Source organism: Populus trichocarpa, chromosome 1 (genome assembly GCF_000002775.5).
Source record: "Populus trichocarpa isolate Nisqually-1 chromosome 1, P.trichocarpa_v4.1, whole genome shotgun sequence".
NCBI lineage: Eukaryota > Viridiplantae > Streptophyta > Magnoliopsida > Malpighiales > Salicaceae > Populus > Populus trichocarpa.
The window spans coordinates 48,070,966-48,092,812 of NC_037285.2; the positions used below are offsets into that span (position 1 = coordinate 48,070,966).

Genomic DNA, 21,847 nt, shown 5'->3' on the forward strand with positions numbered 1-21,847 from the left:
GAAAATGGAAAACTTGTAAATCTATTCTCCTCTTCCTAAGGCAATCACTGCAAACATGCTAGTTCTAAAAAGGGTTATGGAAAAAAGAAAAAAACCAAAGATTTCGTATACTATTTTTGATCCAAAATTGCTTTGAGGGATTAAAATCTATATATTCTTGAAAGATATGAACTCCCTTTTCTTCCTCAATGCTTATATGATAAGGTCTATGGTAATCCTTGTTGGTTTCTATTAGGGGTGAGCAAAAAAAACTGAAAAACTGATTAAACCGAGAAAACCAGTAAAAAAAAACAGAAAAAACCGAATTGTGAAAAAAAACCGATTAAATTTTTGAAAAAACCGATCGCTTCGGTTTCAGTTTTATAAGTCTGAAACTGAAAAAACCGAACCGAATCGAATCCAAACCGAAAAAAACCGAGCCAAACCAGAAAAAACCGAGCCAAACCAAAAAAACCAAGCCAAACCAGTTTGAACCGGTTTTTGTCCTAAAAAAATGAACCGAACCGAAACCGATCGGTTTGAACCGGTTTCGGTTTGGTTTCAGGTTTTTTTTTGTTTGGTTACTTTTTTTTTTTGATAAAAACCGAATCGAACCGAAAATGATCACCCCTAGTTTCTATCAATCGGATCGACAAATGTCATGATTTGAATGCAATTGAATAAAATGAAAATATAAGGAGCAAATGTGAATTTTTTATATAGATATAGGATAAGGGGTTTCTCTCTTTAAAATTACTTTCATGCTTTAGTAGTAGAGAGATGTTTAAGTGCTTGACTTGCTTTAGATTGTAAAAATTGGTATGGTTTTATTAATCACTCATAATTTAAAATTTAATTCGAATTAAATTTTAAATTAAACTAAAAAAGATTAAAACTCAGTAAAGTTTTTTCATGATTTAATTGGCCAAATCGAAAACGATCAAATTAAAACCAATAATTTTTTTAAAATTAAATCACAATGAAATAATTTTAATAGAAATAATTGACGAGTAACTTTGGTTTTTTTTTCAAGTCAATTCCCGTGTTAGGTCAGACAAATCTACCTAAAAGTGGAATTAGAAATTTTCCATGTAATAATTTATCAATTAACTAAAGGTGACGTTTTAAGAAATAAGTCTATGATAAGAAAAAATAAAAATTAGGATAAGGATCAAAATAGCTGTAGGATAAGAGATATTTTCGAAACACCCACTAATATGTATATTTGTGCTGTCGACCGTTGAATTTTGACTTTAAATTTCTAGGCTTTTCAATTGAGATAAAGATTAAATTGCCTTAATGAGAAGGCATAACAAGCAGCAGAATTTAATGTGATCTTGAAAAAAAAAAAAAAAAAATCACCAAATTCTGCCACACGATCATCGGGCGATGCAACTGAGTAATTGAGTGTTTTATATTCATAATTCTTTTTTACAAAAATCACTCTAAATTCCACAGAAAATTCAAAGAAAAAAAATATAATAAAAAATAAAGAAACAATGCATTCCCTTTATTAAAATGTGTTATAATAAGATGACTTAGTGATAAGAGTTTGAAACTAAGAGATTTGCTCTTCATGTGGTCCCAGGTTCGAGTCCTGTAGTTGTTAATATGATGGTTACTAGAGGTTTATATGGTCGTTAACTTTAGGATATGTGGGATTAGTCAAAGTACACGCAAGCTGATCCGGACATCCACGTTAATAAAAAAAATATATTATAAAAGCCCAGGAAAATTTCCTTAGTCACATATATCAAAGAATAAAATAATTTATTTTAAACCTGAGGGGATAAATATTTAGTTTTGATATATGAACATTGACCCAAAAATATTATTATAGTTTAAAAAAAGATGAAAAAAAGAATAAAACATCTACTTTTTCAAATAATATACTCGATCCAAAAGAACTATATAATATAGTTTAAAAAAGGAATGAGACATATGCTAGCGGTAGAGAATCAAATAATATATTTTAGAGCATAATAGAAGTGAATACTTGTGAAGGAGAATCTACTAAGGCGTGAAGCATTTCGTGGATGTGAATAATCAATAGTTTTTATTCCATTATTATAAGTTGGATCTTTTAGCTTATTCTTGTTTTTCCTTTCAATTGAGAATTTTTTTCTATAGTTTTGGACTTCCAATTTGATGTTGTTTAGTATTTTTGTGTGTTTATATATGAATAAATATAAAAATATTAAATTTAGCTAGATATTATATCTGAATCATAGATTAAATGAGTTAATTTGAATTAAAATAATATAATATTGTTTTAATTTTTTTATTAAAAAATTAAATTAAGTTTTGATTGAGTAAACTTCCACCTGAATTTTCTTGAACCCAATCCAAATTAGATTCTTGATCAATCTATTAAACTGGTCGGAGCTAGTTTAATAAGTAGATATAGTTTGAAAGTTATGCATCAAATAATTTTTTGAATGAAATAAATTGAAGTCTTATTCAATTAATTTTATTTGAGTTCTTCATTGTATAAATTTGAAACCCAACAACATTATCCATAAAAAAAATTAAATATATTTATTTGTACATGATACACCAACAATATCTCTTATGTAATTAATTATTATTTGCCATATTATTCTTACAAAATTTAATCTTTATTTGCTCTACAAAACTATCACCTACCTAAAAGTCTTTCATATGTCGACCGAACCTTGATCCTTTCAAACCATTTGGTCTTCTATCTAATTTTTTTTTTGTGTGATAAAATATATTACTTAAACTACATGTAACTCCTTCAAGTATGACTTAAATTCAGTTAGGTCCCTTATTTTTGCCAAAAGTCTTCAATTGAACCGTTAATTTATAGTAATCAATTCCATATAAATTCATATATAAGACTCAAAGTTGTGTGACATCACGAAGAAATGCATGTATGGCGATATAGTGTTTGAGAAAGCATTATTAACTCGTACATGGAAAATCCATTTCAATCTTCAGGGGTGTAACTCAACTAATCAGATCCTAAGTTTACTCCTCAGAGATCACTAGTTCGAGTCCCACAAATTTTAGAGCCACTGAAGACATATATGGTCGTTAATTTCAGGGACCGTGAAATTAGTCGAGGCACACAAGCTGATTCAAACATCCATATTAATCTAAAAAAAATCCATTTCTATTAAATTATATAGATAGATTGGGTTTGTATTTCCTTCTTCGTCATTGATATTTAAATTTTAGATATAGATATAAGGAATAAAATTCACATAAATTCTTTATTTTCACATAAATATTTTACCTTTGATAATAAAATGAGAGGCATGAACTTAGTTTTGGCATAAAAAAACACATGATTGTTTCTTGCATGACACCCCTTAAAAAAAAATAAAATTACTCTTCCCTTCATGCATTTTAAAAATCAAATTAAGCTAATTAATCTCAAATCACACCTTTAATCCAATACATGAAAGAGATTGAAAGAGAATTAGAGATCTTGATGTTCTTTTCTCTCCTCTCTCTGATTCAAACTTTAACAAGTAGACCCATAATCAAAACTTATATAATTGTTAGAGGACTCAATTGTAGTTTGCTCAGACTATAAAATAATTGCTTTGAGTCATTAAATTAATTAACCAATCACTAAATCAACCCAAGTTAATATCTTGATTATAACAGGTTTAGTCAAATTAAATGAATCATTAAAACTATTAAGATGGACGGAGTTTTATCAAATTAATATATCATTTAATTTAAATAAAATCTCCATCTAAATTAAATTAAATTCTCAATAAAATTATGCATGCGGAGGATTTTTTTTTCTGTTTCCAAAAAGACGAGGATATCTTCACTTATCACATAACTTTATCATACAAGAGAGAGAAAAAAGAGCCAAAATCACGCAAACCAGGAAAAATTAAAATAGAAGAAGCAGAAAGCCACACCGATTAATGGCGGCTGCGGCGGAGGACACGGTGGAGGAAGAGGTAGGTCGAGTGGTGGAACAAGCGAAGGAGTTGCAAGAAACCGCTGCTTCTTTAATTGCTAAATCTACACACGACGAACAATCTGTTCGCCAAAAAGCTCTCTCTCTTGAGTCTTCTATTCGGCGTTGCAGTTCTCTCCTTGACCGCAGCAATCACCTCGCTCCTAAATTAGCTGCCAAGGTAGTTAATTAGATTGAATATTTGCTCTGTTGTTGTGTAAATTGGATCTCTTTTGCTCTTCTGATTGATTGATTTTGTGTTGTTTTGTTTAGCTTGAAGAAGATTTACAGAAAGCAAGATGTATTATAGCTGATGGAGATGCTTCTTCTTTTCTTCCTTCAAAGCCTCAAGGTCTTTTTTTTCCTCAAGATGTAATTCTTTTACTATTATTATTATTGGACTATTCTTAATTGATTAATGGACAAATCAAATAAATTATCTGGAGTTTAATGAGATATGTTGTTGATATTTGCGTGCAGGGCGTTTTCTAAAAATGTTTTTGGGACCGATTAATGTGCGTGCTTCTCGTAAAGATGTGCAGTTCAAGGTTAAAGAGGAGTATAACAGTTACAGGGTATGCTTTATTGTGTTTTAATTTTATCTCTTTTAAAATTTTATTGAAAACTTACAGTGTTGTGTTTCTCCGGGAGCAGGATAGGACTGCACTTTTGTTTCTATTTTTCCCATCGGTTTTGCTTTGTTTGAGGTCTTGGGTCTGGAATGGGTGCTTGCCTACGTTTCCAGTTCAATTGTATCAGGTAATTTGTTGGATTTTTGATGAATTGAGAGATTTTGTTGATATTTTCTTATTTCGTGCAAGATCAGGTTTTTACATTTTTGGCTTGTGCTTTGATAGGCGTGGCTATTGTTTCTCTACACTGGATTGACTTTGAGAGAGAATATATTGAGAGCCAATGGAAGCGATATTCGTTCATGGTAATTGCAATCTTGGCTTTTCTGTGCTTTAATATGTTGTCTGAGTGAGCTTTGTGTGCTCCTTATAGTGTTCTGCATGGTAAATGCTAATAATTCGATGCGTCTAAAGCAGTTCAAATGTAGTGGGTGAATTCTTTTTCAGCATTCTGGATTTGCTCAAAATATATTGTAGCAGCTGATTCATTGCATTGTGCCATATGAATAGTTGTTTCCTTAAAGTTTTAGTTGGACCTTGGCTTGGAAGACTTCCAAGTTTACTGTACTGGAGTCAATCAAAAGTGCAAAAATCAGAGGGGGATGGGGGTGGGGGTGGGGGGAATAACAGAGATTAACATCCTCTCTTTAGTTTGAAGACATACAACTTGATCAAGCAGACTTCTTGTTTGCAACCACAAACTATTGCTTTCTAGCAGGTCTGCTGATGAATCTTAACTTGATTCAGTCAGTGAAGTGTATTTACCTTCATGTTCTTCCTGTCTTTGTATTTATGGCCCTAAGGTGGTATTAGTTCCACAATCTTAACTTCTAGTAATTGCTAGGTTCACCATTTGTCATTATGAACAATCTCTCATTCATGCTTTCCACATTTTTGAGTTTCACAAATTCCATGATTGTAAAAGAAACGGCTACATTCATTAGATGTAGCTAATAACTCTACCTATTTTCTCGCAACATGAATCTTAAGCCTGCTTTGTTTGGCGATCTGCCACATTCTTCCAGCCATGAGGTTATTGTTCTCCTTTTGTCTGCAACTCATCAATAACTCGGCGGATAGAATCATAGGGTGCACTCAGCACTATTACAGCGGAATTGATGTTTTAGTCATAAGCTATACTATTTTTTGCTTAGGGACTTGAGTAGCAATACATAATGGTTCATGGTGCTTGGTGCTTGGTGCTTGTTACTTGTTACTTGTTCCTAATTGGCGGGTACTCCATATACAGTTGATAGTCTTAGATGCCTGTAGCAGTCTTATGAACTAATGTTCTGTTTTTGAACAACTTGTCATTTTGTGAAATTATAACTTTTGAGCAGACAAAAGACCGAACCATAAAGCTTGTGAAGAAGGATGTTGGATTGATGGTAGTATGATGACTGGTGCATAAAACCACCACTCTTCCTAGCAGAAAGACTGTTGTCATATGAAGCTGTCCTTCTAGGCTCATTGTTAGCCTAAAAAGGGTTTAAAAGGCCTTTCACCTCAGGAAATAGGCGAAACTTCTAAAAACTGAAAATGATATTTTTACTTGGCACAATAGCTCAGTTTTGTGTTCAGCTCTAGAAACTAATCATTTATAGACTCTCCTTTCATCACCCTCTTAGAAATATGTTTGGAACATGATGAAATCATATGGAACGTGGAAAAAAAAAGTTGGAAACCTTAGAATTTTCTTGTTTGGTAGGTTTCTTAACCATGGAATACACTTTAATTTTCAGCTCTGTGGTCTATTTGGCTTTAGTTTTCCATTCTTCTGGGCCATTTCTGCTTAATAGTCTTGCTCTCGCATAAGGCTTATTCCGCTCATAGAGCATTCACAAAAGTATGATGTTCATCATCATGCATGGAAATGCCAGTTTCATTAGTTATTGATGCCCCCCTGGATTGGCACAAGAATATCTCAACAAAGTAGATAGTATGTTTTTGCAGGTGGATCAACCATCACTATTGTGCTATGATTATGGCCGTAGTTAGTCTCACATGGGAGATTAAAGGTCAACCAAATTGTGCTCAGAAGCAGGTTACTATTTTTCCATTAGATTCTAAATGCGTTATCTGTTTGTATTTGTTAACAATTCCTTGAATCTTGCTCAGAGAGGGGTACAATTGTTCTTGCAATGGGCTATGATGCAAGGAGTTGCAATGCTTTTGCAAAATAGATATCAACGCCAGAGACTCTATACCCGTATTGCTTTGGGAAAGGTATCATCTTAAAATCACTTGTATGCCCTGCAAAGCATCACTGGATGCTTTACTTTTGGTGTGGTCTGTTTCCATCTTAATTCTTATGAGGTTTGTGGTTTGGTGAAGCTTGTCTACTGGTCTGTTGTGCAGGATAGGAATTGTCTCTACTTCAGATGCATATTAATTAGCACATCATATTTTCAATCCTTTTTTGTTTAATTGTTATTTTAGGCTAAGCGAATGGATGTTGTGTGGGGAGAAACAGCTGGTGTGGATGGGCAGTTGTGGCTGTTGTGTCCTATACTCTTCATTCTGCAGGTATTTATGCTACCTCTTAACTGGTGTTCTCGTATACAGATGGAACAGGCCTGCTCTTTGCATCTTTCTACTAATCTTAAGATTAGACCTAATATTGTATATACTTTGAACAAATGAAGCAAAGTGTTAATCTGATAGCAATTGAATATTGCATTACAAACATGAACTCATTCCAGCCTGGTTGACAAAGGCTGTAGTTTTCACTAAATTATTTTGGTGGGCTAAGAAATTCATGTTCTTTTGCTGTGAAATTGAGTTTGATGCAAAGACATGCTACTCGAATGAAGTAGACTAAGGAGCATAATGAACCGCTTGTTTGGAATCAATTCCAAACTAGAAACTAGAATTGATTTCAATGCTTTAAGTGGATTGAATTAATTGATTCTCTAATTGAATTCTTGGATTTGAAATTTGTTTTAAAATTGTGGTCTTCATTTGAATTGAGTTACTCGAAATACATCATTCACCCAACTTGCCCTCTTCCCAACCATCATTTTCTTTCTTATCTCTCTCATTTATTGATGTGATTAAAGAGAGTGAAAGATATCCAACACAGCCTATGGCTATGGCTGGTCTACCGGACTATATGGCCTGGAAATGAAATAACTCTTTATTATAAAATCTCAAGTACAAATAGTTATAATCCCTTACAACAGTGGTAGCCCTTAAATGGTTATGCAAACCCTTATAAAAAGAAATCCTAGCCTTAAAAATAACTTAATCCAAGCTGTTCAAATAAATCCTAATAAAATAACAGAGAACCAAAATAGAAAAGGATAAAAACCCAACTAAAAGAAACCCAACAAACTTGAAATTCTGCTTTGATGCTGCTCCTGCATCATTTATACCTGCCACCTCTATCTAAATTTTATTTTATTATTTGAACTTAACCAAACCGCAACCAATCTTCTACCTGCCAATCCTCCACAACAATAGATGATAGCTATAGACTAGAGATGAAAGCGCAGGATATACATTCTAAACAAATATTCTATGGGCTAGCCATTTTCTGTATTACTTTCCAAGTCCAAGGGACCATTACTGTAGACTTTATTAGTAGCATTCAAGGCCGGAGCGGAAAGGAAGGGGACAATGAACTGCTTGTATCCATAGATGCAGGATCAAATTGTTTCCAAGGAGCAGGGCAGAGATCCATGTGAAAGAGGGTTCTGTTTGGATAGACATGGCAGATGATACACCACTTTAGAACCACTCTGTGTTTGCTTAAACCAAGAGTGAACATTCAACCAATTTTGCCTGAATCTTTCAGACAGAGATATTTTTTTTTTCTTTCTGAGAAATTAACATCCAAACTACCACTAGCAACTTGATTGTGAGAAGATCCAGATTTCCACATATAGGATGTGCCTCTATCATTAAAGAGTAAACCAACTGTAAACCAACTGATTTCCACATATAGGATGTGCCTCTATCATTAAAGAGTAAACCTAACAAAATCATGACTGCCACCAACAAATCAACTCAAAATTAATTTGTTGTGACCATCTTCCCATTCTCCGAAGGTGTCTTTGGGACAAGATTGGTGTTGAAGGAAAACAAAAAAAACTTTGCGAAGCAGACGAGGAGGGTGTTTTTGGGATAAAGTTCTCAACGGTCAATTCTGAAGCAAACTGCACCGACTTTGTATGTGCTTAATGGTCAATTCTAATGGTGCAATTTGCCATCATACAGAAATTAATGGTTCCAACGGGTTGTGGAATTCATATCAGTTGCTTAGAGCTTTCCAAACCCTGGAATTGAGTAAATGGTGTTGAATTGATTTCATTTCTACCAAATTCTGAGGTTTCACAAAAGACAGGAAATTCTAGTTTAATCATGAGTGCCTCATTTGGGTTGGCAGGCTTTGCGCTCGTTTAACAAAGCATCAACAGGCTTCCTCTTCTGCTGCACATTTGTTTGAAGGAAATTGAAGAAGCATTAGGTTTTTCAAATGATAATGCAATTAGTGTGATCTACTACTAGAAATTTTGACATTTGAATTGTTGAAGTAAGCATGATGGCCTGAGCTCAACCTGATTATATTGTAGTGCTTCTGGAATTGAGTTTTGACCTGAATAATTGTATGTGCTTCTGGACGTGATATAGGGTTTTGAGGCATATGTTGGACTACAGCTGCTCAGGACTGCATACAAGGGGGTCACCTCCGAGTGGCAGGTATGCTTTTATAACTTTCTTTCCCCCATTTTAAGATCCAGCAATCTACATCCGTACAAATTTGCAGCATTCAATTTGGTGACAGAATCCGTTTCTGGCAGGTTATTTTCTGTGGTGTCCTTCTGGTCTTTATGGCAGTCGGGAACTTCTTAAACACAGTAGAGATACTAATGGTGAAGTCAAGGTTTAAGGCAAAAATGAAAAGTAAGAGCAAGCAGGAAATGGATTGAGGTACTTCTAACCTTTAGGATCACTCCTTCCATTCTCTATAGAATCTCAATTTTGGAATGTTCTTTCGTGGGTCTTGAAACATGTTTTGTTGAAGCTGAGGCAGTGGAAGTTTCTCCTCTAGGCCTTCATTTCATTATACCCTTTGCCATCTACGTGTTTATAGCTCCCATCCTAATCGTGGAACCTGGCCATGAAGTGAACTTGATCACCCAGAGAGATGGATGCAAACGGTCAGCAATAAAACCCTCTTAGTTATCTGTCATATGTCCTGTAATCTACTGTTTGGCTTTAGTTTAGGTAGAGGTCTGAGTTTCAGTCTCGCATAATGAAAGCGTGGTCCTTTGTCCTTGACAAGTTATTTACGAAGTTATCATAGGCGAGAATCTTGAGTTTTTGTTTACAAATTATCACTCTTCAGAAAAGCAGCTATAAAGAGATTGTGTTACCGGGAGTAGTGCAACCCTTTAATTTTCTCAAGTGTTGTGCTAGTAGCGTGTATTTCATTGAACAAAATTTCCACGTATTTTATTTGTTCAACTTGAGATTTTTCTTGTGAAGATTGCGCTAAATCTTACTGATAACTGTGATAGTTTTTTTTTTGAAAAAAAAAAAAATTGAGTGAGCCTGACTGAATCGGTGTTGTCGTCTTCGTTAAGTGGCTCACGTCCTCTCCACCTCTGATCAAGTCACGGTGTCCTCTTTGCTTGGAAAGCACGGTGATTTCCTCTTGCAGTTTTTTCCCTCAAATTTTGCGTACTGATTCGGCAGTGTGGGAAATGGTGAATGCAGTGACGGGAATCATTAAATGATTGGTCTTGACATTCATAAAGTGGATGTCATGCGAGAGTACAAAATGTTCGTTCTTTCTCTGCACGTGCAGCTCTACTCATCATCAGCCTTGTCGAAATCTACATAGTTATCCTCGGACCGGAAAGTGGGCATCTGTGAAGACCAGGTATCGAATTTAGGTGATGGTACGGTCTCCGGGCTTCGTGGGTAGAAATGATTGTGTTTCCGGGCGATGATTTAGAAACCTGATGAGGGTTTTTGCAGAGCTTGCCTGTAAAACCAACCCATTCGTCAATTTGACAAAAAGACGCTTGCTTGCTCCATTTTGCGGCTGACTGTGCTGGTTGTCTCTCTGATTTTTTGCGTGGGAGGGAATATCCTCTCTTCCAAGAACAAGTGATGTGACCGGCGGATTGAGGCTTGAATTTTATTTATTAACAATCATTGTGGGATCTGACAGGCCTGCGTCACCAATTTGAAGAAATAGGGCAATGCCCTCTGGGTCCAATGGTACTCTCTCTACCCATGCGAAGCCTTCGAAGAAAGCTGTTTGGGATTACATCACTCGATTCAAAAGAGTGTAACCCAAGAAAGAGATTCCTTGCTTGGATAAGTGGATTGATTTCATTTCTTAAATAATTCCTGAAAGTATCCAAAATGTTTGATTTCATTTCGTAAATTAATGCTATCAACAATTGCGAGTGTTACCATCAATTGTTCGGGTGTCGATATCCACTAGCTAACCAAGCACATGCCATAGTTATAAAATCCATTTGGACTCATGATTCAGTCTGAGATTTGAGTTTCAAGTTAGAGTTATCTGGATTAATAAGATGATAAAAAATAAGATTTTGAGATCTAATTTAATATAAAACCTCACTAAAATCAAACTTTAGATCAACAAGTTTACGAGTTTAACCGTTACATCAGACGAGTTTAATAACATTTATCATACGCAACCATCTAGTAGGTCCCAAGTGGTAAGAATTTGAGATTAAAGGGTTTGCTCCTTTTATAGTTTCAGATTTGAGCCTTGTGATTGGTAATATAATAACCACTGAAAGCTTACATGATCGTTAATTTAAGGGTCCGTAGGATTAGTTAAAGCATACATAAACTAACACGGACATCAACATTAAAAAAAAAAAAAAAAACATTCATCATAGGCATGGAACAAATGAGCAAACGTGGAATCCACAGGTAAACAGTGCACTCTCTCTGCATAATTTAATTAGTTGGACTAACAACGAATATCTTGTTTTTCAGACATTTAAATCGGCCTGCAATCTTCATGGTAATTAAATGAACTGATTTGAATTGAATTGAATTCATCATTGAATAAACTTCGGACAATTATAATCTTTACAGCACTGGAAAAGTGAAAAAAATAATATCTTCGTGTGCGTGGTGCTTTCATGTAGGCTCCTGACAGCTGCAGCCCCGTTATAATTTGTTCTTCATTATTATGTGATAACGTCCACCTCAATTATGACGATTGAAAACAAAATAGCATAGTTGTTAAACTTTAGGTTTGTCATGTCGATCGATCGGGAAAATTTAGAATTCAAAACCTAAGTTGTTGGAGTAGATTTATAATTGAATTAGATAAGAAATATTAATAAAACAATAAGATTTATAATAATTTTAGTTGATCAACACATTTAAATCCAAGTTTATTTTTACGTTTAAAAAGCGTTTTTGAAAACATTCAATTTTTTTTTATTTTTTTCTTTGCTTCAAATTAATATTTTTTGATGTTTTTAAATCATTTTAATACGATGATATCAAAACTAATTTTTTAAAAATAAAAAAATATTATTTTAATATATTTATTAATGAAAAACACTTTGACAATCAATCGCAACCACACTTTTGAACACGCAAATCAATACTATAAAAAAACACATTTATTTTAGTAAAAAGAGTTGACCCAATAATTCAAAATCCCTTTTCGTTCCAGTCATAGATTGGATTTGAAAACTAATATATATATATATATATATATATATATATATATATATATATATATATATATATATATATATATATATATATATATATAAAATATGTAATTCATATGTGAACATAGAAAATCATGATCAGACGTACGGTTTTATTGCTACTAGAACTTTTATGGCCTTTCCCCATTATAAATAAATAACTTTAGCCATAAGCTAACCCTATAATTTAATAAGAAATAAACTCAGTCATTATTGGCAAAACCCTAAGAATAGTTAATGCATACTTGCTTGCTCCTTCCATTCTTCTCTATTTCACCAATCCCCACTCTATCTCCCATCTTCCTCTCTGAAAAATAAAACCTTTGATGCATATTTAAAACTAACTAGGAGAAAAGTCCAGGCTGGGTATATATATATATAAACCCTAATAAGTGGTAGCCGACACCAACCAAACTACTCTTTCCCATGTGCTGAACCTAAAATTGTATGATTGGTACTGTTGGTATTTGTATTATTATTATTATTATTATTTCTTGCTTACATCTGCCAACACTAAAATAATTGTGGAATATACCTGAATTCATATAGATGTGCTGTGCACATCATCATTGGATAAAAACAGATTTATTTTTATATTTTTATCTTTATTTCTTCAACTAAACATGTTTTTTTTTAAAAATCTTTTCTACGCTATAACACGAACGAAACGCAACTAAATATCGCATAATTGACAACATTTACATGTCAATGATAATAAAGGGAGCAATTGATGAAATAAAAAGGCATAAATTAATAGATTATTGAAAGAAAGAAATAATTACAAAGGAAAGGGTGAAGAAGTGGGGGGGAATGTGGTGATGGGAAGGAAAAATAAGAAAGCACATGGGTGGATGTGGGTAGGGCATGCCATGCTTTGATGCAAGATTTACAAGATAAGTGGATTAGAGAGAGAGAGAGAGAGAGAGAGAGAGAGAGAGATGCAGAGAAAGCCATGGTTGTAGCTGCTAGTTGGCCAAAGTGTGGATGGATGTGTAGTGAGTGGGGAATTATGGGACAGCAATTTCAACATGGCTACCCACATCTGTTGCTCTTGGTTCTTGTCAAAATTAATGCAGATCCCCCATTATTACACTGCTGCGAAGCTCTTCCATTTTCTAATTATTTCCCTTTTTTTGCCTTTTATTTTGAAGTTTAGCCGACACCATATATAATATTTATTTAATTTTGATTAGTTTTTCGTATTTTTAAAAACAGATTAATCTCTCTTCAATCTCAGTTCTAGCTCAAACTTTATTTATATCCCATCAGGTACTGTAATATAAGTTCAATACAAGTATAATACATTAATAAATTATCGTGTTTCGTATCAATATATTAAAAATCAATGATAAATACACTTCAAAAACATTAATTTAATAATTTTTCAAGCCAAATTTAAAAAACATCTAAAAGCTGGACTCCCAATAGGTTATTATTGTGTTTAATATTTTGGTGTATATTGTTTTTTTATAAATAATTTTTGCTTAAAAATATATCAAAATAATTCTTTTAAATAATTAAAAAACAATTTAATATAAACACACTTTTAAAATACAATTTAAAATGCAACACAAACACAGTTTAAAATATAGTATAAGAAATAGTTCTTTCTCCGTCAGATAATAATTAATTAAAGGATAAACTATACCTCGCTGTGTTTGCCATCATCAGTTAATAAATTGGACCGCTGAAATTCAGATTCCTAACTTCATTTCTACCCTACAGGAAGAAAGTGATCGAGGGAGACAGTTTCTTGCTTAATCTGTGCTGATCATCAGGTTTTGGAGATTTATTTATTTATTTATTTAAAGAAAAAGAGTCCATCAACAGCTGTTCTGATTGGAAATACATTATTTTGTTTGTAATATAATAATGTTTGTATGCGTCAATGATGTTGTTTGTCCCCAGACCATGATAGTGCAATATTTATTTATTTATTTATTTTTATTTAAATAAATGTACAATATACTTTCTTAACTATTCCTTCCACACATATATCATACCCTTCTTCATTAAAAATCCTATAAATTAAATTAACACTAAACAAGAGAGATGGATTATCTTTATTAATTAATTAAATCTAATTTTTTCCTAAGAATTGCCAATATTACCAATTTCATGTTCCCATTTCTGACAGTTTCATCAATCAAGAGAGCTTTGGGAGCTTCACTCTGGCCAAAGGAGCACGAAATTGTAATTTCTTTAATGCAATGCATCCAATTAGGTTATTAAAAAAGACGACTTAAAGGCCTGTTTTTATATAATTTTAAAAACATGAATATATATATTTTTTTTTTCGTATTTCTCTCTTGTTAAGTAAGTATTAATAATTATTAAGAGTATTTCCATCTAATCTCAAAAATTTATGTTTATTTATCTTTTTTTTCTTGTATATCTATTTCTCTCTTGTTAAGCAAGTATTGATAATTATTTTAAAGCACTCTAAAATATATTAAGTATTTTCTCAGACAAAAAAAGAAGCAATAATTTTTAAGATTAGGAGACCACAGTTATTATTACTTAATTAATAACACCAACTCAAATTGGCTTTACTTATGCTCTAATGGAATTTGATCTTAGAAGTTTGATTAGTCATCCACTTCACTACTAAATTAACTCAAAAATTAATTAAGGAGAGTAATGAAATATTATCTTTTTGAAAAATCTAATATGGATTTAATTAATATAAGCAAGCAGAGAATAATTATTGTAATTAATCACTGTAAGAATGCTGAATTAAAAGAAAAAAAAAAGAGTTTGATTACATTGTAAATAAAGATGAAGAATTCCTAGAAAACCACCCAAGATTGGTCATTAAGCTCATGCAAAGCAAGAGAAAGTACTTAAGCAATGCTTATGAATCAAAGAAAATTAAAATTAATTAAGTAACAAGATCTGCTAGCTTCTTCTAATGATTATACGATCACAAATTACCAGCATGCATATTAATTGCTCTAATTAACTTGTATAATTTCTTGCTCTCACTCCACATCTTCTTCTTCTGGGCTGCTTCTTTGCTAGCTGCTGTCTTCAGTCCGATGATCTCTTTGATGATGTTGACATGAATAAATGACTAAGCTTTTGCTGGCTGGCTGCTAGCTAGCCAGATAGGCTAGGCAAGCTTATTATGGTCTTAATTCCTTGATCAATCCTCCTGTCTTGTCTTGAACAAACAGGTGCTTTATTCAACAACAAATCAATAAATTGAAAGAAAAAGTGATACAAATAGTGGTGATGCATGATTGCCATGCAAAATGACATTTCATCGCAACAAAGCTACTATGGTGAAGAAGGATAGAAGAAAAGGGAAAGGAAAGGGACAGGATGAGAAAAGAATTTATGGGGTGAAGGGAAATGGAATTAAAGGGAGGGAAGGAAACAAAAAGGAAGAATTTTTAAGGTTGTCAGGCTTTGAACTCAAATATTTTTGTTAGATAACTTTTTTTTGATTTGAGCTTCTGCACACATATGGTACATTTTGGGATCTGAGGATATTGACAATGGTACTATTGAACCATGGCCAAAAAGGAGGGTGCCCCAGACCCTCCTCCATTGGTGGCATTACTTGTGTTCTGCCTTTGAAACTCTATCTTGTATGCCATTTTCCTCTCCTCTTGCAATGCCTCATCTTCTTCTTCATCTTCGTCGCCGTCGTCTTCCTCATCATATTCATCTTCATTTACGTTTTCGCTGTCACCTTCCTCCATCTTATCATAGTCATCCACCATTAACTGTTGTTGTTGTTGAGTCCCCTGCTGTTTCATCAGCTCCTTCACGATGTCTTCTGGCTTCAATATGAAAGCAAGAATCAGTAGGCATCAAATAACTGAGCATTGATTACTTCAGGCAATATAACTATATAACACTATAAGTTCGTTTCTTTTCTTTTCTTTCTTTTTTTTGTTGAACAAAACTAAGGTTTACCTTCTTTTCTGCTCCTCCATTTCCTTCTCCAAAGGGGCTTCCTGCTAAAACTGTGTTGCTTGCTTGAACATCAACACTAGCCCCATTTTTGTTTTGTGATTCTGTGGCTTGTGTCTGTTGCGGCACTGTCTGCTGCATTGGAGGTGGCATTGGATCCAATTCTAAGCTCTCTTGATGCTGGTGCTGCTGTTTTTGTGGCCTATTAATTTGGCTGTCAAAGCCACTAGTGGAGGTGCTTCCCGCACCACCACTACTGCTTCCAAGTATCTTTTTCCTATAAAGGGCATCAAGTTCATGAAAATAAGGGCAAGTCTTGGCATCTTCTGTCCGTTTCTTGTTACTCTCTTTAACTTTCTTGAAATACTTATTGATATTCTCCCATTTCTCTTTGCATCTTTTGGAACTTCTTTTATAGCCCAACCTTAGCATCCCTGCTGAGATTTCTTCCCAAAGTGGTCCCTTAGGCCCAGCTTCTTGGTATCTAGTTTCAAGCCCACTTCTCAACTTTATAAGTGCAAGAACTTCTGGCTTTGGCCATCTTGATGATGCTGGTTCGCTCCCACCACTTCCAAGTTCCAGTGGTGCTATTTGTTGTTCCGGGACCGCCATTACTATTTCTGAAGAAATGGATGGTGGTTGGTGTTGATGATGAACTTGTTGGTGCTGCTGTTGTTGGTGATGTTGCTGTTGGGGTAGTTGCTTATTTTGTTGTGGTGTTACTTGTGACAGTGGCATGGGTTGCGGTTGCAGTGGTGGTTGTGTTGAGACAGTGACCAATGGCGCTATTTGAACCTGTTGTGGCTGTGTTGGTGGTGGTGGTTGTGGTTGTGAAACTAGAGGAGCAATTGATACAGGCGTAGGCAAATGAATAGTTTGGCCAGTAATTTTCTGTAGAAAGGCAACAATAGCTGCATCTCGACTAGCCGAAATAGACCGTTCTTGAGCCATAATCTCATGTTCACGACTCAATCTAGCCATTTCTTGCCTTTTCCAAGCTTCATCCCTTATCATCCTATCTTGTTCCCTCTTCTCAATCGCCTCCAAAAATCTATGTTGCATTGCCTCTTGCTTTTGCATAACCTGCTTCATTAGCCCCTCAAAAAACTCCATCATACGATGTGTTTCTCCTTTCGACGATGATAATGATGCCCTTTTACGTTTTCGACTTGTACCAGCACCCATGGCTGATGTTTGTCCTCCTAATATACCTTCATCCTCGTCGTCGTCATCATCTTCAGAACTTTGAGAGGAAGAAGACTCATTCGACGAGAAGCTGATTCGAACCGGGGCACCTGCAGCAGCTGCACGCGCCACTGTTGCCCCCAAATCAGGAGGAAACATGGAACCAATATTTGAAGCTGGTTGAGGCACCTGAGAAGAAGGTGGAGGAGTTCTTATAGGCATAGGAATCCCAACAGAAACAGGAGCAACATCTAGGCTGCTTGTTGTTGCAGTGCCAATCAGCTGAGGAGCAACACCAGACACATTGCTAATGCTAGAAGAAACACCACCACCACCACCAGTATTCTGCAAAGCTTCAAGCTGGCTAAAAAACCTATAGCTTTTCCCATCTTGACGACCAGCTCTACCCTCCTTTGTTCTTTTGTAATACTTGTGCACGTTCTCAAACTTTTCTTTGCATTTCTTGGCACTTCTCTTGTATCCCATCTCTGCTAGCTTCCTGTTCCATCATATTTCAACTTTATTACCACAAGTAGTACCAGAGTAGTTTTCGATGATAAAAAAAAAAAAGAAATTAATTTTTGCCAATGATCCAATCATACAAAATTAATAAACCCTTTCTCTGCTTATGCAATCCAAATTCTGACCTTAATTTAAATTTAATAAACAAGAAGATGGTGCTCTCTCTCTCTCTCTCACTCACTTTCATAGCTATAGGCCCACTGACTTCCTCTCCACTTCCCATACCAATTATCTAATCCTTTTAATAAGTGCAGAGAGAGATAAAACTTTAAAAAAAAAAAAAAAAAGCTGCTGGTTTTAATAGTAAAAACAAAAATGAGAAATTGCAAAAGAAAACGAATCGATCTTTTTCATATTCCTCTTGGGATTTTCAATTTTTCTTCCATTGAGATTGATAAGAAAGGGAAAGCAAGTGATGGGTTATAAGCCAATTGGCTAGAATTCATGCAGCCTATAATTTTTTTTTTCTCGTTTTTTAAATAAAGATGCAAGGCTAACTCGTGAATCGTGATGGAAAGAGATAGAAGAAGCCATGTGCTTCTTCTGTTTACAGAATTAAAGAGAAATGGAGATCTAAGACAAAAATGGTATAAAAATATTATTTTTTTCGAAAAAAAATGCAAAAAGGGTTGTTGTTATCATTATCATTATCATTTACCTTGAAACATCCTCCCATAGAGGACCCTTTAAGGTGGCATCACGAAAAGCAGCATCCATTTCAGACCTAATTTGCAAAAGGGCAAGTGTTTCTTGCCTTGGCCACCTATTGCCACTAGCAATACCTCCTGTTCGATCTGCATCTTCTCCAGCAATATCTTCTTCTGCACCACCACCACCACCTGAAAGTCTCATAAACTCATCCAAATTCATAACACCACCACCACTTGTTGTGGCAGCAGTGGCAGGAGGTCTGCTGCTAATGGGTGATGCTTCTTCTACGACTTGTTGCTGCTGCTGCATGTGGGTTGCCAGTGCAGCAGATGTAGAAGGAGGTAAAGGCATATCACCTTGTTGTTGCTGTTGCTGTGGCACTGCATATTGTGACTGTGATGACCCTCTTTCTCCACCTCCTTGTTGCATCCTTGAACTTAACTCTCTCCAGTACTTTTCTTGATATTAAATTTTCAATTCTCGAGGTTGAGGATCTCTCTTCATCTATGATAATAATTCAGCAAGCAATAGTTTATTGATCCCTCTGTCCCCTCCCTCACCAGAGCATAAAGGGATTAAGGAAGAAGATAAGAGAATTGAGAGGGGGAGAGAGAGAGAGAGAGAGAGAGAGAGAGTAAGGGAAGTTCTGGTGAAAGATGGAGGTGATGTTAAAAAGAAAGGGCAAAAAAAAGAGAGAGGGAGAGAGTAGACAACTGGAAAAGATAAAATAAAAGCCAAGAAAGAAAGAAAGAATTCCTATGAGTTAGTGCTAGCTGCTGCTGCAGCTGCTGCCTCTTCTTCAGATTTGATTTATTATTATTTTCTTAAAAAAACAACCCTTTTCTTGTTTTTAATTCAAGGAAAAAAAAAAAGCCAGCAGTAAAGAAGAGAAAAAAAAGAATATCAGACGAAGAGCATAATAATCATCATCATCATCAGCTGCACTATACACTGGTACAAAGCATGACAGTGTGTAAAAAATAAAAGAGAAACGGAAGGATGGGGCTGGAGAGAGAGAGAGAGAGAGAGAGAGATGAATGAATGGAGATGGCAAATTATGAGGATGTTGATGATTAAGAGAGAGAGAGAGTTTGTGTGTTGTGTTGTCAGCAGCTCTCTCTCTCTCTCTCTCACTTTGCAGCTAATAATTGTTTCTGACTCTTTTTTTATTACCAACATTTTCTTGATCATTATTTTTATTTACTCAAGATAAATAAATGTTTTATCCAAGGTATAGTATATGATCCTATTCAATTGGAGATGGATCAATATAAATGCATTTCTGTAGGTAAATTTTTTTTTTTTTTTTTTTGGGGGTGGGGGGCTTGGATGGAAGTATTTTTGGGCTAAGATGGAAAAAAAAAATGAATATATATTGTGTTGAATTTTCCCTTTTAAATATATTTTGGTAAAATATCAAAAAATAAAAATAAAAATGCCCATGCTATTATAATGAAAAATACATCTTGAGATCCAACATATGTTAAGTTATATAACAAAGATTGACATAAATTATTATAATTAATTAGCTAAAAACAATGGAAATATGTCATTAATTATAGAGTATAAAAAATAATTTATTTTTCAAACATAATTACTTCTTAATATTGATTAAACTCTATTTTTTATATATATTTATTTGAAGGTCCAGCATATATTAAGTTATATAACAAAGATTAATTCCCTATCCTGTTTCCTTAAAGTAATTGAAAAAAATAAAATTATTTTTTAAAAAAGATAATAAATATTTAATATCTACCTATAAATTCAAAGGATCAGTCACCCCACAAGTACACACCCATCACCTCATCTCTGAGATTAAAATTCTCTGCAAACCATCTCCATTTTAATCTCCAATAATATTTAATATCTACCTATAAATTCCACCAGCATTGACATGGCCGTGTCCAATTGGGTCCATTGCTTTAACTTTATTAAGATTGGCAACACAATATTCCTTTTTCTTTTATTTCTTAAAGAATTTCAATTCAAACTTAATATTATTTTATTTTCCTTTTTTTATGTGTTTTCCTTGTAAGATTTGAGCTGGACAAAGATATAGAAATACAAGAATAATAATATGTACGCTCCAACTTAACCATAGTTCAAAATTAACCCAACCCAAACCAACTAGATCAGGCTAAAATGACTGTTCATTAATTTAATTTATACAATATGCATCATTTCTGGACACACCTTAAATAGCCGTTTGTTCTTGGTATGTAATAACTACAAAACGAAAAAAATATATTGTTAATTAGTGTATAAATTATGTATATAGATCATATCGACGATCGTAGTGAGATGGATTCTCGATTCCGGTCTAAATATATCATGTATGTTCTATCTAATTAGTAATTATTTAAAAATAAGTAAATATATAATAAATCACTTGAAAAAAAAACATATATAAACCGATGTTATGTTTACCTATATAATTATATTTCGTATTAATATTTAGTATTAATATTTAAATTCAATGTAAATGATCTTGTGATTTGGTATGAATGTATTACATTTGACTCATTGCCGATTAGTTACCGATAATAATTTAGTATTTTTTAATAGTTTTAATGTGCTAATATTAAAAATTAAAAAAATATTATTTTAATTAAAAAATACGATAAGCTATGTTACAAAACATATACTTTATAGGTGTGCCACACATTGTTTTCATATTCAACATTATAATTGTTTTTCATGTTAAAAAATAAGTTATTATTTTTTGAAATAATATGATTTGTTGTGTGTCTATTCATATCTAATTTGATATCTTATTGTGTGTAATAATAATAATAATAATAATAATAAATTCTGTATTTGAATGTATTAAATATGTCACATACAGTCAGTATATTACAAATCACTCAAGATTCTTCTTTAATTTCATGAGTGTGTTTTCAAAAAATAATAATAATAATAATCACACATTGTTTTATTCACTAAGATAATTATTGTTTCTTTATTTTTAATATGATATGATTGTATGCATGTCTGATTCAATATTTGAATGTATTGCAAATGTCTCGTCTAATTAGTAATTATTTGAAAATAAATAAATCTATAACAAATCATTCAAGATTATTCCTTACACGTATGGATCGTTGAGGTTTTTTTTTTTTTAAATCACACATTAATGTAATTATTTTTTATGTTAATGAAACAATTATTTTTGTTTTTTTAATACAACATGAATGGTTGTGTTTCTAAGCCTCTATGATTTGATGTTTGAATGTATTGCATGTCTTAAATATCTAGTCCGTAATTATTAATTTGAAAGTATAAATAATCAT

General features: G+C 33.5%; 2 protein-coding genes across 5 annotated transcripts; one reads left to right on the forward strand and one right to left on the reverse strand.

Annotated features, from left to right (window-relative positions):
* The first annotated feature begins 3,758 nt into the window (after positions 1–3,758).
* Positions 3,759–10,989, forward strand: LOC7480357 (uncharacterized). 3 transcript variants are annotated; one of them, XR_002978936.2, is made up of 11 exons: positions 3,759–4,103; positions 4,196–4,274; positions 4,403–4,497; positions 4,577–4,681; positions 4,780–4,859; positions 6,508–6,598; positions 6,673–6,780; positions 6,994–7,080; positions 8,942–9,088; positions 9,187–9,255; positions 9,357–9,408. XR_002978936.2 is itself a non-coding variant. In XM_024589731.2 (11 exons), exons 1-10 carry the CDS (start codon positions 3,888–3,890, stop codon positions 9,483–9,485), a joined length of 1,059 nt encoding a protein of 352 aa, XP_024445499.1. In that variant the 5' UTR covers positions 3,761–3,887; the 3' UTR covers position 9,486; positions 10,143–10,989. The 3 variants fall into 3 exon arrangements, 2 of the variants coding, with proteins under 2 accessions (XP_024445499.1, XP_002298988.3); XM_024589731.2 differs by lacking the exon at positions 8,942–9,088 and adding an exon at positions 10,143–10,989 and having other exon boundaries at positions 3,761–4,103; positions 9,357–9,486; XM_002298952.4 differs by lacking the exon at positions 8,942–9,088 and adding an exon at positions 9,608–10,043 and having other exon boundaries at positions 3,761–4,103; positions 9,357–9,486.
* A 4,072-nt stretch (positions 10,990–15,061) lies between these two features.
* Positions 15,062–19,646, reverse strand: LOC7480358 (trihelix transcription factor GTL1). 2 transcript variants are annotated; one of them, XM_002300498.4, is made up of 3 exons: positions 18,562–19,646; positions 16,200–17,880; positions 15,062–16,059 (listed from the first exon to the last, which is right to left on the reverse strand). In XM_002300498.4, exons 1-3 carry the CDS (start codon positions 18,981–18,983, stop codon positions 16,048–16,050), a joined length of 2,115 nt encoding a protein of 704 aa, XP_002300534.3. In that variant the 5' UTR covers positions 18,984–19,646; the 3' UTR covers positions 15,062–16,047. The 2 variants fall into 2 exon arrangements, with proteins under 2 accessions (XP_002300534.3, XP_024466850.1); XM_024611082.2 differs by having other exon boundaries at positions 15,062–16,063; positions 18,562–19,639.
* Between the last annotated feature and the right edge of the window lie 2,201 nt (positions 19,647–21,847).

Excerpts from the sequence above, each read along its gene's own strand:
- LOC7480357 (XM_024589731.2), top strand. The coding sequence starts at position 3,888 with ATGGCGGCTGCGGCGGAGGACACGGTGGAGGAAGAGGTAGGTCGAGTG. Across the intron at positions 7,081-9,186 it reads CTATACTCTTCATTCTGCAG|GGTTTTGAGGCATATGTTGG; the intron begins GTATTTATGCTA and ends GACGTGATATAG. Across the intron at positions 9,256-9,356 it reads GGGTCACCTCCGAGTGGCAG|GTTATTTTCTGTGGTGTCCT; the intron begins GTATGCTTTTAT and ends CGTTTCTGGCAG.
- LOC7480358 (XM_024611082.2), bottom strand. The coding sequence starts at position 18,983 with ATGCAACAAGGAGGTGGAGAAAGAGGGTCATCACAGTCACAATATGCA. Across the intron at positions 17,881-18,561 it reads CTATGGGAGGATGTTTCAAG|GAAGCTAGCAGAGATGGGAT; the intron begins GTAAATGATAAT and ends ATGATGGAACAG. Across the intron at positions 16,064-16,199 it reads ATGGAGGAGCAGAAAAGAAG|CCAGAAGACATCGTGAAGGA; the intron begins GTAAACCTTAGT and ends TTCATATTGAAG.